At 46.9% G+C, this 16,294-nt stretch overlaps 3 protein-coding genes across 8 annotated transcripts; 2 read left to right on the top strand and 1 right to left on the bottom strand.

Annotated features, from left to right (window-relative positions):
- Positions 1-417: 417 nt before the first annotated feature.
- Positions 418-5,645, bottom strand: LOC130528117 (4-trimethylaminobutyraldehyde dehydrogenase). 4 transcript variants are annotated; one of them, XM_057037089.1, is made up of 12 exons: positions 5,507-5,645; positions 3,592-3,749; positions 2,999-3,144; positions 2,611-2,740; positions 2,396-2,530; positions 2,125-2,321; positions 1,913-2,053; positions 1,638-1,826; positions 1,290-1,377; positions 1,070-1,211; positions 789-901; positions 418-709 (listed from the first exon to the last, which is right to left on the bottom strand). In XM_057037089.1, exons 2-12 carry the CDS (start codon positions 3,731-3,733, stop codon positions 615-617), a joined length of 1,518 nt encoding a protein of 505 aa, XP_056893069.1. In that variant the 5' UTR covers positions 3,734-3,749; positions 5,507-5,645; the 3' UTR covers positions 418-614. The 4 variants fall into 4 exon arrangements, with proteins under 4 accessions (XP_056893069.1, XP_056893070.1, XP_056893068.1 ...); XM_057037090.1 differs by having other exon boundaries at positions 5,445-5,590; XM_057037088.1 differs by lacking the exon at positions 5,507-5,645 and adding an exon at positions 3,973-4,098.
- ctdspl3 (CTD (carboxy-terminal domain, RNA polymerase II, polypeptide A) small phosphatase like 3) lies at positions 1,766-10,146 on the top strand. 3 transcript variants are annotated; one of them, XM_057037095.1, is made up of 11 exons: positions 1,766-1,900; positions 7,034-7,157; positions 7,271-7,417; positions 7,525-7,636; positions 7,753-7,864; positions 7,958-8,044; positions 8,155-8,217; positions 8,401-8,480; positions 8,573-8,699; positions 9,334-9,429; positions 9,708-10,146. In XM_057037095.1, the coding sequence occupies exons 2-11, from the start codon at positions 7,088-7,090 to the stop codon at positions 9,771-9,773; spliced, it is 960 nt and encodes a 319-aa protein (XP_056893075.1). In that variant the 5' UTR covers positions 1,766-1,900; positions 7,034-7,087; the 3' UTR covers positions 9,774-10,146. The 3 variants fall into 3 exon arrangements, with proteins under 3 accessions (XP_056893075.1, XP_056893074.1, XP_056893073.1); XM_057037094.1 differs by lacking the exon at positions 1,766-1,900 and adding an exon at positions 5,739-6,104 and having other exon boundaries at positions 7,759-7,864; XM_057037093.1 differs by lacking the exon at positions 1,766-1,900 and adding an exon at positions 5,747-6,104.
- A 458-nt stretch (positions 10,147-10,604) lies between these two features.
- On the top strand, positions 10,605-15,852 carry LOC130528118 (transmembrane protein 79-like). Its single transcript, XM_057037092.1, has 5 exons — positions 10,605-10,813; positions 12,325-12,620; positions 13,035-13,595; positions 14,098-14,311; positions 15,090-15,852. Exons 2-5 carry the CDS (start codon positions 12,347-12,349, stop codon positions 15,343-15,345), a joined length of 1,305 nt encoding a protein of 434 aa, XP_056893072.1. The 5' UTR covers positions 10,605-10,813; positions 12,325-12,346; the 3' UTR covers positions 15,346-15,852.
- The last annotated feature ends 442 nt before the right edge of the window (positions 15,853-16,294 follow it).

Raw genomic sequence — 16,294 nt, forward strand, 5'->3', positions numbered from 1 at the left:
GGTACAAAACCTTTATAAAAAAGATTCTGCTTCATTTTCTTTTTGAGTCTTTCATCAACAGAGTTGACCCGTGTTGCTGATGGTGTTGGGGTTAGGAAAGGAAGTAGTGATTCTGAATCTTCCTGATGTTCTGTTGGATCCCGGCCTCCGTTCTTCTGCTTTGTCTCGGCCACAAATTCAGTGAACAGCTGGTTTAAAAACATCTGTTAATCTTGTGGATCATTAACATAATTGTGTTTTTAATTGGTATAACTTTACATAAAAGAATTGTGTTCCTGTTTGCAGCATTAAAAGGGAACAGTTTTTTAAATGGTCATTGTACAAAGAAAAATAACCTTTGAGCAGCTACAAAGGAGATTAAAAACAGACCAGAGGTCATTTTTAACAAGTGTACGTCCACATTTACAACCAAGAGCCTTTCAATCGCCAAACTTTTTATTTTATCACATAAGTTGCTTAAAGGTCGGAGATTCTCAGCGTGATCGCAGGGACTGGGAGCGAGACCCTGCAGTGACGTGAAAGGGAAAGAATGCCAACATTCAGCCTTTTCGGACTCAACGAGCCGCGATGAGCCTCATTTATAGCTCGGTCACAGCCGCGAGAGTGCGGAGAGCTCAAAAGAGACTGTCCACGTCGCCCATTTCCACCACCACAGTCTTCAGCTGGGAGTAGTACTCCATGGTCACCTGGCCGTTCTCCCTGCCAAAACCTGGCAAAACAGGGGACAACAACTGCGTTAGTGTAGTCACATGACATGTCCAGGAAACAGGCGGCGCCACACGTCACACCTGAGTGCTTATATCCTCCGAACGGGACTTCGACAGGGCCGATGTTGTAGTTGTTGATGTAGCAGGTTCCCGCCTCCAGGTTCGCAGCCACGCGGTGGGCTCGGGAAATGTCCCTGCGGACAGAATTCCCAGGTTATCTTTCCGCAGCGCCAGCACATCCGGAGCTGCTCGGGTTCAGGGCGCGTTGCCTTTTGCAAGAGCCGAGCTGCAATCAAGCTGAGCTGATAACCGTTATCTTCAAAGCGGGACGCAAATGCCACGATCAAGTGTGCGCTGTTAACCTGGTGAAGACTCCAGAGGCCAGTCCAAAGGTGGTGTCGTTGGCCCTCCGGATCACCTCCTCCTCCGTGTCAAAAGCCAGAACAGACATGACCGGGCCGAAGATTTCCTCCTTCACGCAGGTCATGTCGTCCCTGCAGTTGTCTGTGACAGGGAGGAGCCGGGCTCACATTTCAGCAGCACACGGAGGGATTCACAAGTGACGGCGACGCCGGGATTTACCGAGAACACACGGGGACATGAAGTAACCTCCTTTCAGTTTGGGGTCACTGGGGACGAAAGGCTCTCCCCCACAAAGCACAGTGGCGCCCTGGAAATGCAAACCATTCACTCCAGCTCTTCTAAAAACATGCAAACATGTGCCCAGGTCAGACTCAGACAGCCCCCCCCTTCCTCAGGTCACTTCCTGTCCTTAATACGTCCCCACCTCACTTCTGAAACTTTGTTTCCACACATGTATGAGCACCATTGTGAGGCTAAACACGCCAAAAAGGACCGTATCTGTATTTTGATGCTATGATTAGCCTGTTGTATTAGCCACCGTACGTTTTCACACTAATTCTCTTGTACCTGTTTCTTGGCCTGACTGATGAATCCCAACACTTTATCCAGGTGCGGTTTGCTGATCAGCGCCCCCATGCGGGTGCTGTCCAACAGAGGGTCCCCCACCGGGATGGCCTTGGTCCGCTTCACCACTGCATCCAGGAACTGGGGCATGATCTCCCGTTGGACGTACACTCGGGTCCCGTTGCAGCAAACCTGGGCGGGCGGAGCGGCCGTGGAGAGACGCGCATAAGATCCGTGTCGGGACCGGCGGCGCCCGGCAGCAACAGGTAAGGCCTCACCTGTCCCTGCGTCAGGAAGTTGGCCATGAGCGCGCCCTTCACTGCGTTCTCCAGCTCGCAGTCCTTAAAGATGAGGAGGGGAGATTTCCCCCCCAGCTCCAGGGTCACCTGCTTCACCCCCTTCGCAGACATTTCCATCACCTAAAGGAAACAGCGCGGCTCCTTTAGAACGGTTCAACCCCCCCCCCACACCCCGTCTGCACCCGTCCTACCTTTTTACCCGTCGGCACACTCCCGGTGAACGAGACTTTGGCGACCGTGGGATGATGGCAGAGCAGCGTGCCGGTTTCTGCCCCCCCCTGCACCACGCAGAAGAGCCCGTCGGGGACCCCCGCCTCCTTGTAGACCTCCGCCAGAATGACAGCGGTCACAGGCGTCAGGGGAGAAGGCTTGAAGACCATGGCGTTACCTGGACACCAGCACAACGCCGTTTCACACCGACTGGAGGCGGAAGCGCCTCAAACCCGGCGCTCGCCAACTCACCACAAGCCAGAGCCGGAGCAGACTTCCACGCTGCCACCTGGAAGGGATAATTCCAGGCCCCGATTCCCACGCACACGCCGAGCGGCTCCCTGCGGGTGTAGGCAAACGTCCCCCCGGGGAGCTGGATGTGTTGGCCTTGGAGGAAGGGAACACGTCGTGGTTAAGAGCGACCAGACACGCCTTTAAAGGAGGGAAACGCCACATGGCGCCCTCACCTGCAAGCGCACCAGCCAGACCAGCGTAGTACTCGATACACTGCCAGGCGACATCAATATCCACCAGGGCTTCGGTGATCGATTTACCGTTGTTGATCACTTCCAGCTTTGCGATGTTGTCCCTCCTTTCCTGTTTTAATTTACATGCTTATTTGTTTCAATTTTACTCTGGATTCTACGCACCAAAGGGCCCAAACTAGTTCACCTATCCAGTCGAACCATATCAAAGAGGCAACGAGGAGACATTAATGTTTTACAGTGTGCAAACAAGAGCCCATTAGCGGATCAAGGGTTTATTGAATTGCGTGTGTGTTTTACTGCCTGGTCCAGTTTTTCTGCCGCACAAGTGATGGTTTCCCTGATTGTTTTTAAAAGTGCAAACACTTACCCTGATAATACGAGCGGCCTCGAGCATCACCCGGGCTCTCTCCATGCCTGACAGCTCTCTCCACTTCAGATATGCTCCGCGGGCACTTTTAACAGCTTCATCCACCTCCTCAGAGCCACAGGGGATCATCTGACACAGCACACGGCCTGCAGGAAGATCAGCAGGTTACCAACACAGATATTATAATAACTATATTTACCCCCGTTTATGGATCAAAGTGATGTAATTAGTAGGTGAATGTGAAACTATTCGTTTTTGTTGCCAGTAGGGGGCGGAATTACTCTGCGAATTGACCAAAGCGTGTTCTTTCCTGCAAAACAGCAGCTTTAAATGACCAATTTTTAATGTTGATTTTTCAATCTTTATTTATATAGCCTTTATCTATACTTGAACAGTGTAAAAGAAAACTTTGCTGGCGTCATGGTGCATGTATTGCTCAATCGGCTCCAGTACATGGGTCACGTGCAAGCTTAGCCTGGACATTTAGTCCAAAAGATGGAAAATATAACGGAAAATCGGTATATCTTCTGGCATTAAGGCACATCAAACATATCACCAGGTGACCCCGCTGGGCTGCCAGCTGTTGCATTTACCAGTTGCAGGCTCAAACACGGGCTCTGCGTCGGTTTCCTGCCTGGGTTTCACACGCTTCCCTCCCCAGAAATTCAGATGATCCGTGACCACCACAGACCCAGTGGAGGCTGCAGGCATGCTGGCGAGGACAGGAGAGGCCATTTTGTGGGGGTTGCACCTTTTAAAAAGCGAAATCACAGCAGGGTTACTGGCAGCAATGCATAGGAAAGTTTACACGGGAACATTTCCTAATAAACAGACCGATCCTCTAGGTGCAGGCCTGCTGGAAAAAAACTTTTTAGCGGGCTGAAACTAAAGTACAAATTTACTAATCCAGCACGGAAAACACGCTAAGTTAAAGAGCCACATTACTTTGAGCTGTTGAGCCAGTTGCAACTCACAGGTGACAACTCTGAAAAGCGGAGCGACAAAATTTGTAACGTTCCCGAGAGTCACGGACGAGAGGGGCCACGCCTTCTTCTGGTGACGTAACAGCGGCGGACAGCAGGGGGCGCCAAAGCGCTTTCCTCGTTTCTGTATTTGAGACTGTATAAGAATGTATGTGCCTTTAAAAGTCTCCATACATGTCGTAAATACTCTTAAAGCGTTATCTGCCGTCACCATCTCTCGCCTGATCTTTGTGTTTCATTGGCCATGCAGAGGAAAGAGAAGTTTCTGCTACGTTGTATATGTAAACTCTGATCTTGGTGATGTTGTGCTCCGTATTTGAGGCACTGTTTGAGTGCATATTAATTATTTTCCATAAATCAGCCAGCAAGTAATTAGGGATTAAGGTTTGGCTATTGTGTTCAGCTAGTGGCTGTTTTCCATTGACATTCATTTATTTCTTTGTTTTTATTTAAGTGCCGCATGCCACCACCACCACACTTGTACCATTCCATTTCAAAGTAGGAATCAGAATTTCTCACTTTCCGGTCAGCTCCATCATAATTGTCTCCTGAAATTGGACACTCAGGGGAACGCATTCTCCACTCTTGGGTGCAGAGGATTGTGGGTAAGGATCATTAGAAGTAAATGTTCAGTGGTGCCAAAATCCAAAAGGGTGCACTAGACTGGTATGTTCCCTACACTTGGCTTATCCAGATATTGTAATTCTATAATTGAAAATATTCTGAAATTGTCAATTCTTCACTTAGATCTTGTTCAAGCAACAACATCCACATTTTTTGTGGAACATCACAAAATTTAGATTGAGCAGGTAACAAGTTGAATTAAGATCACTCAGAAAATACAATCTAAACTATGCTTCATTGCAGAAACAGGAAGTGAATCGAGACATCTCAATGACTGATTACCAGAAATTGCTCATTCAGATTAAGAGATAAGAAAAAAAAGAATTCTTTAACAATGCAATCTTATCAACATGTTACAAATGTCCCACGAAATACATAACGGATGAGTCTACGAATAAGGCAGCAGTGTCCATGTAAGTGTCAATGTAAAACAGTAGATTATGTATGATAGATAATGTAAATGCAGGTAAATAACAGGCACAAAGTGTCCTAATTAAATATTCTGCTCTTATGGAAATAGAAATACAAATAAAGCTTCCTTCTTTAATGTAGCCCTATGTCAAAGTCATCCAGACCATAATTAATGCAAAATATCATATGCACAATATCTCACTTTTGACTGTGTTATTGTGTTGCAAATCTATAAATAACCATTCATAATCCGTATCGTTGCACCTGTTATTGGTGGAGTTCAAAACGTCTTGCCTAAATCATCAAACGGGTGTATAAATACTATGCAACATTTGCTAGTTTATTTTGCCTCAAAATCTCGATATAAAGGGGTTCTAACACTGGTTAGATCACCTACGCGGATATGATACAGGTTGAATTTTCCTAACCTTTTGCTTAAAATGTTTTTCTCGTTGAGCTTTTGTGTAATTAGCAGACCGATTATTCAGACCTCTGTATCGATGTTGCTGCTCGCTCTCGTTTTCCTACAACGTGACCAGCGCCGCACGTTGGACGCTGGACTTTTGTGCAGTCGGCCCTCTTGCAGTGCCTGCAGTGGTGAACCCATCAAACCCCGGCAGATTTAAAAAACAAACCCATTCGAGAAGAAGCTCGAAGTACAGACCAGAGCTATATTCCTTTCGGTTGTCCCTGCAGCTAAGGCCCGCCCTATCCTGCACCTGATTGGCTGTCGCCAGTTCCCGTTGCACGTCCGGTTGGTGAATTTCAGGTCCGGTTTGGGGTCAACCAATCAGAGCAGAGAAGGGGCGGGTCCTCGTGGAAAGCGGAAACTGCTAACTGGCCTGCTGAGGAGGGTGAAGCGAAGCACCAAAATAGTGAATAGCACCGTTTTTAACACGACAGACGACCCGTGAGCTCGTTTCTGGACATCTAAAGGCACACCAGAGAAGGGAAATATGAGACTTAGGTCTCAAAAAACACTCACACCCCGCCCAGAGACGCCGAAGTGCAGCCGCCGGCCGTCCAACAAAGCGACGCCGAGGCCAACGCGGTTAACCTTATCGCCTGAAAGCCCGGTTCAAACCAAGGTAAACTTACTGATTGTTGCGATATAATAACGTCAAAAGTCGAGTGGGAATGTCATTGCTGTCAAACCGCGGCGTTTAACACCATACTCGCTAAGTTTAGCAACATTTTCATCACTGAATTCGCTCGAGGTCTGTTGAACGCAACAACAGGGGGCGATGTTAACTTTGCAGTGTGTTTTTAACAAGCAGCAACTGGACGATTATATGCAAGAAATCGCACAAACAACCTGGTTGACGCAGGAAATTAAATGAGTGCTAGTGGGCCAATTTTCTGGAGTAATACGACGGGTTTTACGACCCCCTGCAGGGGTCATCTTAACTCTGCCTGTCAGGTCACAGGTGATCCTGCAGATCTGCGCTGCTTCATCCAGAAATGTTAAATATTTGGATCTAACGACCAAATCCGCGTCTGCAGATCTGTTCCAATCACACAAACCTGACCGGATCCTATTAGTTCTGTTGCGTTAGATGCGTTGACGTGGAAAGGTCAAGTCATGGGATTTATGCTTTGAGACAGGAGATTAAACCAGACACTTGCATCTGGGGGGGGGGGGGTCCCAGCACAAGTAGGTCATCGTGTCACACGCGCCTACTGCCGACACTTCAGCTGCAGTGTTTAACCTGACTATTAGACAATATTCTTTAATGTATCTGCAGAGAACCGAATATGAAGCTCAAAATCACCGCAGTTATGTCCACACAATGAACCACATAAAATGAATCAGCCAAGACTTCAGAGCGTAAAAGTAAGATTCCGACTCTGTTGATCTGGTTTAAGGTAAACGGTTGAAAGGCAGCACGTATTTTATGACATTTTTGTCTTTACAGTTCAATTAAAATAGTCACAGACGCTTATTTGTGGAAACAGATCAACGGCACGTATGCATCATGTCACACTTTAGGATGTTGTGTTTATTTCCATCGTGTAGAGTGACGTGACCACGGATAATGACCTCCTTCACGCGGATAATAGCGTCCCTACAATGAGGCGGCGACCGCTGCCCGGTGGCCGACAACGGAGACGAGCTATTGCTGTTGGCACCAGAGAAACTGGTAGGTTCTGTAGCTGCTTGGAGGTTTTTGTACCTCCTGCGGTCAGAATTAATTAGCAGTAATTGTTTCCCTCCATTCACTTCTTGCTTTATGAATGTCCGTTCAATGTTCAGCTCAAGATGTGGCTTTCAAGACTCCAGCCAGGCCCATCCTGCGGCGTGAACACATACTGAGAGAGACCGACCCGGTAGCCACCGGAAACACCACAGCCAGAAACATCTATTCACCCATCGTGCGCTTTCTCACGCCCAGCAAGGAGAGTAAGTACGGGATCGCGTTAATAGAAGCGGGGAACTCTTGTCCCGATATCAAGTTTCTCACACCAGACCTGTGTTTCTTACTCTACGTGTTTGTTTTCTCTGTGCAGACGTGACGGTTTCAGACAGAGGAAATGTTTTGATGAGTCCAGAACAGTGTGTGTTTAGTTTGGGCTCCATCGACCTTCTGGCTGAAGATGAGGAGGAGGACATTTTCAACCCGTGAGTACAAAACCTTTTGCAGATGTTCTCCACACATTTATTGTTAGTGTGACACCAGCCTTGTATCGAGGATGCGGTTTTCCCCCACTAAGGCAATCGCCTCCCTGTCATTTCAGTTGCAGGTTCATTAAGAACATGCCATCACAGTCTCAGTTTGCACAGCCTCAACTCAGAGATATTCCCCCAAAGACCAGGAGCACGCCAGAGGCGACGCTGGTGGTGGACCTGGTGAGATTCACCCTCTGGGCTGTGTTCATATTAAAATATTAAAATACCTCCTCGCGCGTTTTCTGTGCGAGTCACTACGATCCGTCATTCCAGGAGGAGACCCTGATGTTCAGCTCTCTGAATGTGATCGACGAAGCCGAGTACACGTTTGACACAACTTTCCAGGACCATCAGTACAAGGTAATCCACTCGCCAGCGGTTATTTTTTGCATGTCGTGTTTTGGAAACTGAGGTGAGCATAAAATACGCGTCCGCCTGTGAATTTACTGAATCGCCTCTGTTGTCTACAGGTGTACATGAAGCTACGACCACACGTCAAAGAGTTTCTACAGTCCGTGGCAAAAAATTATGAGGTAGCGCTCGTTTATTGACTAAACCTAATCGAAGATTAAATATCTTGTCTATTTTCCATATATCCATTAGCTGTTAGCTTAGCCAGTGAGTTCTGGGATGTTTTCACTGTCCTGCAGATGCAGTATTTCTATCACACATTCCCTTTCTTTTATCTTTTTGATCTCTTTTCTGTCCTGTCACAGCTATTTGTTTACACGTGTGCAAAGAGGGAGTATGCCGAGAAGATCCTGAACATCCTCGACCCACAGCGAAAAGTCTTTCGGTCTGTTTGATTACATTTTCCTCGCAGAAATAACTAAATTAAATCGCATGAAGGCCAACGCTTTGCTGTTACATGCCGTTTTGTCTTCTTAGACATCGTCTGTATCAGGAAGATTGCATTTGTGTTCTGGGGCACTACATCAAGGATCTCAGCATCCTCGGGAGGGACCTCACCAAGACGGTCGTCCTGGACAACATGCCTCATACGTACCCGTACCACGTAAGGACAGCGAAGCTGTGGTTGATAGATTATAGTAGAATCTAATGTTATAGAGCTTTCTGTAGGTTTGGTGCACTGTCACACTCAGTAACTTTACTCTTGAGCAAATTCATTAATGATATTAGCTCACGTTGACAGTCAAACGGTGCCTTCAACGATTTTGACTCAAGCTATTCGTAGTGCCGCGTGATGTCTTTGTACCTTCAAACAAAAGGGAAACATTGTTAGAAATCATTAATGGGAACAGGCAACACGACATGTGCACAAATGCTGCACATGTGTGTTCTGCCCATCAGCTCAGCCGGGGACGCCGCGTTGCTGCAGGCTGGATCTCAGCCGACATCCGCTGAACTTGTTCATAATCAGGAAAATAATAATGGGAGACATTCGTTCAGCCATCTGCTGTCACTGCCAGTGCGTCAGGAGCACAGCTGCTTTAGCATCGCAGTGTTCAGGACATCGCTGTGAGACGTTCTCCTCCCGGTTTCTCGTACCCAGACCATGATTGAACCTCTGCAGTTATGTTTATAATAACGCGTGTTATGAACAAGCGTCATGTTCACTAAAACTTTATTCTCTCGTGACAGTGTAGCATCACTTTCACTCTAAACTGTGTGTGTGTGTGTGTGTGTAGCTATTAAACACGATTCCCATCAAGAGCTGGACCGGTGAACCAGAGGACAGGGAACTCCAGAAGTTGGTCCCCACCCTGGAGAGGCTCACTGCTGCGGTAAATTCAGATTTAATCTCATTTCTGGTGGTGTGAAAATTCAAACACGTTGAGACATGCGTGTTACAAGAACAGAACTTTCAATGTCGCCTAACAAGCTCGTTAAATCATTTTTAAACACACCCCCACCCGCTCCAGAATTGATCCATTGTCTTTGGCAGCTTGTTGACTGGTGCAGGTTAAAGCGGTCGGACCGTTTCTGTGCGTTTATCTGCAGCACCGTCTGCCTGAGCTCTTCCCTCGTCCCCGTTTGCAAATGTCCTGCTGTGTTTTTTCAGGAGGATTTTCGGGAGGTGCTGAAGAAGAGGAAGGATCACTTCCACCGACTGTTGTCAGAGGACTAACACCCCCCCCCCCATGTTACAGAACTGACAGCTAATGTTTGCCCCATTACTGCTTTTGCTCACACCAGGATTCCATGGGAGCCAGCGAACGTGAATCCTGATGTTTTGTGGTGGACCTGCTCTCTCTCCTGTAGAAGACCAAATATTGCAAACATTTTCCTGGTCATTCATTACCAGGAACCCCCCCCATTCCACAGCGTGGCAATAAACTGTCACCCTCTATAGGTGTGGGTATATTGCAGGCGGTACTTGAAATATGTGTTTATACAGATATGGAATTTTATTTATTGATTAAACTTTTAAATCCACAACCGTCTCTGTGTACATTGAACAAGTGTTTATATGCAATAAAGTGACACAGTTGGGGAACAAATCTGATTCTCTTTTCCATTTTTGTAAATGCATGAAGAGTTGCGAGGAGGCGCAGCTGTGAATATCATCAGTGGTGCAGAAGAATGAAACCGTATTTCTCTTATCCTGGTGATCTTTTGCTGAATGACTCGGGAGTCATAATAGTAATGTATATTTTGTTTAACACCTATTTGTGTCGACAGATCAACAGATAAACAATAGGATGGTTACAGAAGCTGTTTTAAATTAATATATACAGCATGATTGGGTTTTTCCCTGTTGTCAGTGTTATAAACTGGCAGTAAATCCTCTGGAATTACTGTGTGAGGTTTAGTTTTAGTGTAAATGTTTAGAAAAGGTATTTGTGATGGATGTGATTGTTAACGCTGAATTTGGAGGTAAACTGAGAGAAAGTGCTGCATGCCTCCTCCTCCTCCTCCTGTTCCTCTGGTTTATTTGCTCCATATGGTGTTTGACACAGTACCCAGGCAGAAAAAGAAAAAAAAACCACTCATGTGGGGGCGGAGGAAAAGCCTCGTATTTTGTCCGTCCTGAAATTTGATTCAGAAGTTCAGGATCCTGGAAGACAAAAAGCAAACGGAGGGGGAGGGCAGGCAGACAGACAACAGACGGACTGACGGACTTCTGTGAGTGCAAACTCACCAAACAATCTACAACCTCCGACTGAAGTAAGTCCATTTATTGTGATTGAGCGAGGCGCCTGTACAATGGAGCCAAATTTAATCACCTTGGTGCGTGAAATCCGAACCGCTGCATTAAGTGCTGAATGGACATGAGATATTAGGTTTCCGAGCTCTTCGCTTTGGTTCTTCTGCGCGCACGGATTCAAGGCGCACACCGGCCTCGTTTGTGTTATTTATCACCAAACGAGCCACTTCCTGCGGCGCAGACTTTACGGGCTTTGCGGGGGAGCTGTTGTGCGGGATTTTGCCCATCAGCATTAGAAGTTTGCTCATCGCACCCTTTGCGCGTTTCCCTCCATCCTCGTGGAGCAGAGCGGACATAATTGCACTCTATACATGGTAAAGTCCTCATTTGTTTGGAGAATGCGCCTCACCGCACCTTTGGCTTGCAAAGTTTTGCGCCCTCGTTGGACGTGCGCCAAAGCAGATAAATGCCGGGAAAAGGGCTCCAAATTCGAGCTGCAGATGTTTAAAGGAATCCTCTGAAACTCACCGTCCAGACCCGGTAACGGCAGACCCACAAAGAAGGCTGTTGGATTAAAGTTTTATGTTTTAAAAATCTAAATTATCATCAAGTTAAAGATGAGATTTGTAAAAATTATTTCCTATATATCAGTATTACAGCATCTACTAATTAAGCTACCTGTACTAATCTGTTGATCATCCTCTAATATTATTCCAAAAATCCATCTTTGAGGCATCTGAGCTCATGTGGATGAATGAAAATCCTGAATCAAAGTGGAACGAGTAACCTTCATTGTTCTAACTTGGCCTCCGATGCTGTTTCAGCCTCGTTCTCTCCATCAGATGTTGTTCTATCGTCAAAAACACTTGCCGGCAGTTCTGTTTTTGGAAAATGTGAATTGATTCTTCAAATCCTGACCTTCGGAATGACAGCTGCTTCATCCGTTTCCAATTTTTTGAAGTTTGCCAGCTGTGTGCTCGTTTTATAGTTTATGGTGAAACATCCCAGAGGTCTTTTCATAAAACTCCAGCTACAAAGTCAGCAAAATAAAGTAAGAATAAAACTCCAAAAAAGGAGTATTCTTGAAGAATTAACAATAGTTCTTCACTCCAGCTGTCATGGGTGTTATCATCACTTGATACGAGTCTGTTACTGATCAATCCACCTGGAAGGGCTTCAGATGTTGTCTGAGTTTAATTTTCTTTATAAGCTCATTAATGAGAAATTAATGAATATAATAAATCACTTCCAACCAGCACTGGTGCTGTTTCCATGCAGTGGAAGATAAACTCTGACTTCCTGTCAGCAATTTCTCAACAGTCACATTTTAATAGATTTCCTTCCATATTTTTTACTTTTAATAGTTGACAAAAATACAGAAAAACAGGCAGAACAAAATGTTAATCTTTTAACCCACTGTCGACGGGGCGGAAGCGTCACATTCTAGCTGGTTCTGACAGAGCAGAATTATTCAAATGTTCCCTCCTGATGTGAAAGAACAAGAGATGAACTTATGATGCCGCCCCACCAGATTCTTCTCCGGCCGTGTGACTATGAGCACCGCTGGTCTTCAGGCTGCTAACAAGCAGAATGCAAAGGAGCTCGACAACATGAAGGAGTCGATCAGCGACATCATCAACCAGCTCCAGGACATCGACCCAACCAGACTGTCCTTCTCCCCATTCCTGGACCTGGACACACAGATCTCCTTGGCCCCGGTGTCTGACAGCCCAGAGTCCTCGGTGGAGGAGCTGCACTCGTCCTCGCACTCCTTCTCTGGCTCCCAGCATTCCCTTGAAGAGCCACCAGCAACTAGTCGGACGAGGGGTGAGTTATTAGTGGATTTTTCACTATCTGATGGAGAAAATATTCAAAATAAAAGGCGTGCCCAGAGAGAGTTCAGATGAAATCAGGACTACAAATCTATTGTGTTATTTCCTCTTGCAAGACAGGACCTGGAATCAAACCAAGAACTGTTGAGGTGATCGTGCGTACTGGGTTTGAATCCCTTTGTTTTACATTACTTTTCAGCCACTGCAGCAGGCTCATGCAGCCTGGATGCTTAAAAACCACCCATGTTTATTAAAAAGCAGATATCAACACTTAATGAAATGTGTTCATGGAGAAATGACCTAATCTGAGTTTCTTTAATTGCTGGGAAGATTATTTTTTTTAAAAAACGAGTTAGGAATGGAATAATGAATTCATCTGAAGTGGTCTGATCTGATCTGGTTTCAACAGGCTCTGCTCCCCGTTATCATCAGGCCGCAGACGGCCTCCCAGAGGCGTCACGAGCAGATGTCACGGAAGAGAAGGAGCAGGATCAAAATGGCTCCAGTCCCAACGTCATCGCAGGGCAAAATGTGGACGCCGCCACAGAAAACTGCATCAGCTGCGCCGCCCCGGCCTCTCACGGAAACCTTCCCAACGGCGTAAACGCCACAAGATGCAGCCCAGAACCCACCGCTGTGGACTGCACCGTGGACGAGGGTCGACCTCTGATAAGCCCGCCCCCGGAGAGCGTGGAGCTGGTGGTGTGGAGCGCGGAGGGCCGGGTGGAGCCCCTCGAGGCCGCACAGGAGGCCTCTGATCGTGGACAATGCTGCTGCCAGTGTCAATGCTGCCGCTCTGGGCGCGTTCCTGCTTTCTTGTCGGTCCTGGCGTCTCTTCTGTGTGCTGCCGGGATCCTCTACGCGCTCTATTTCTACGTTCCCATCAAACCACCCCAATGTCCCGACGCAGCCAGTCGCGTCACCTTCGCCCTCTGCTGCTGCGTGGTGGCATCGGTCCCCGTCCTGCTCGGTACGTTACTCACTAACACCTGCTCGCTCAAGTTCGCCAACTGCAGCGAATCAAAGATAAAGATTAAGGAGAGGATTTGGTTTGTCTGGCTGCCTCGTCTTGGAATGTTTCATCGTCTCCCGTCCCCTTTAATTTAATCTGCTTTCATCCAAGACATCTCCTCAGGCCACTAGAGAGAAGCATAATTTCCCTCCCCTGCACAAAGTTTTAAATAGTAACGACAATAAGAGGTTGCCTCTCTGCGCGCTCCCAGGCCGTGTTCTCATTATTTCAGAATACTTTAATCGGCTCCCATCCTGGGTGACTTGAGCGGGGAGACAGGTGACATAAGCAGCCAAAGCAGATCCTGACTGCCACATGACAGCCAGGCATCACGTGCACGCGTTCAGCCTGACAGTTGACATATTAAAACTGAAATTTTAGACAAACTCATTGGGCTGCCAGCCGGGAGGCGCCGTTGGTCACCGTGCTCGCTGACTTTCTGCTCTTTTGTCCTTCACAGCGATGCTCGTGGGCGCCGCGTGCCAGTTCTGTACGGCCTCCTTCAGCCTGCACCAGACGCCCCCCCAAGCTCAGACGCTTCAGCAGCTGTTCGTCACAGCAACCTTGCAGCAGCTGGTCCTCTACATCCTCAACCTGGTCGTCATGGCTGCGCTGCTGCCTCAAGACGAGCTGAAGCTGGTGCCCATACTGGTCACCATGTTCATCTTTGGAAGGTGAGGCTTAACTGCTATGAAATGTGTTGTTAAAGAGGCGGAAAAGCTGTTTAAACTGGGTAGTTTGGAAGATTCCACAGGTGAACAGGTTCAACTGGTGATACCAGTGGGAGTGGAGACTCAAAAGGACTCAGTTATTTACCGGTAATTGAAACTTCCAAAATGGTCACGTGAAAGAAAGATCGACTCAAAGGAGTCATCTGTGGATCCAGCCACTGATATGATCTGTCAGCATTTTCTAGATTTATGAACTACAAATGTCCAGACAAAGTTTAATTATGCTTCATCCAAAGGTTTTGAGGATATTTCGGTGCCCCCGCCGCCACGCCACCAGCGCGGCTAAAAACAAATACAGCAGCTGTTATTAACAAAGCCAAAGAGAACGTTTGGCAGGACGCTCTTGGACTTCAAACGAGGATTCGGAAAAACGTCCCTGAGAACCCTCCCGGCCGTGGTTTCATTTTTATTTAGCAAAAATCGATGTACAAGATGAGAAAACTTAACGCCTTGGATGCACGAAAAGTGCAGCCAAGTCATTTATCTCACAGGAAGAAGATAATTAACATTTTCGAGTGTTCAGCAGACTTTTTGTACTTGGCGAGTGAGACTCTCCACAGTGACTTTTAATACCTTGAAAATTGCAGCCGCGGTTTCAGGCTGTTTAAATGTTTTTTTTTAACATTGTAAATGTTCACATTGGTACTTTCCTGAGCCCATCAGTGAGGTTTGATCCTGAACCTATTTTCCCGTTTTTGTGGGTATTTTCAACCCTCTGCAGGCTCGTTTACTGGCTCAGCCTGAACGTGTGCAGCTCTTGGCGAGGCTTCGGCTCCGGTCTGACTGTCTTCCCGCTCCTGGCTGTTGTGGCTCTCAATCTGTTCCTCATGTACACCCTGAATCTCAAAGAGCCGCTGCTCGGCTCTCAGGACGTCCTCTATAATCAGGTCACCCCCTCTTCCTGGTCAGGGGAGACTTCACAGAGCCCGAGTGGCACAGCAGACGTCCTACCCACAGACATCCTGGATGCTCAGTGAGGAGGCGAGCTGCGCTTTCTTCTTTCAGAGGAGGAGATCTTTCCAAATATAGGCCATTCCTGTGGTCTGCAGTTAAGCCCAGCAACACATGCTGCAACTATAACCCTCAAGTGAGCGACGGCCTAGCTTGTATGTGCTCCCCTCGTGTGCAGGACATTTTTAAAACGTGGATTCGTGTTTATTATCTGAAATATGAGCACTCTGCCATTGGCAGAGGAAGCCTTTGAACAATGCTGTAGTCTTAAAACATCGGTTGTTATTGTTTTTTTGTTGTTGTTTTTTTTTAACTATTCCAGTGCCGATATTTAATGTTTTGACACGGGAGTACCGAAAGGCTCTGCTTTAGGTGAGGATGGATCTGGATTGATGCTTAAACCCACAAGAAATGCAACTTTTGTTGGCAGATTTAACATTTATTGCAACTGTCCAAAACGTGTATATAAAGACGGAATAAAAGTCATTTTTAAAAAAAAAAAGGAAAAAGAAAGAAGCCAGGGGAAAATGTCATTTAATCTTTTCCAGGTTTTTGTTCCACTGCTGCTTCTGTTTTTGCTGTGACTGAGCAGTTATTCCTGGAGAAGCTTGTGTGTGGGCACGTGTGTGTGTGTGTGTGTGTGTGTGTGTGTGTGTGTGTGTGTGTGTGTGTGGTGTGGGCACGTGTGGTGTGTGTGGGCACGTGTGTGTGTGTAGTACTGGGACTGTTATTTTGTGATAACTCCCCCCATTTCTCCGATTGCTCTCCATCTCCACCCAGCTGGCGTCCTGTCAGCTGCTGATGATTCTCACTGGGTTCGTGGTGCAGAGAGCTAAAGGCAGCCTCTCCACCGGCGAGTCAGCACCAGATTAAAGATCTGACCACATGACGGGATTTAGACAACATGTTTAACAGCTTCATAATTGACAGGTTTAATCAAACACTTTTGAAGCTGAAAGAACTTTCGGCTTAGTC

Source organism: Takifugu flavidus, chromosome 7 (assembly GCF_003711565.1).
Source record: "Takifugu flavidus isolate HTHZ2018 chromosome 7, ASM371156v2, whole genome shotgun sequence".
NCBI classification, from domain to species: Eukaryota; Metazoa; Chordata; class Actinopteri; order Tetraodontiformes; family Tetraodontidae; genus Takifugu; species Takifugu flavidus.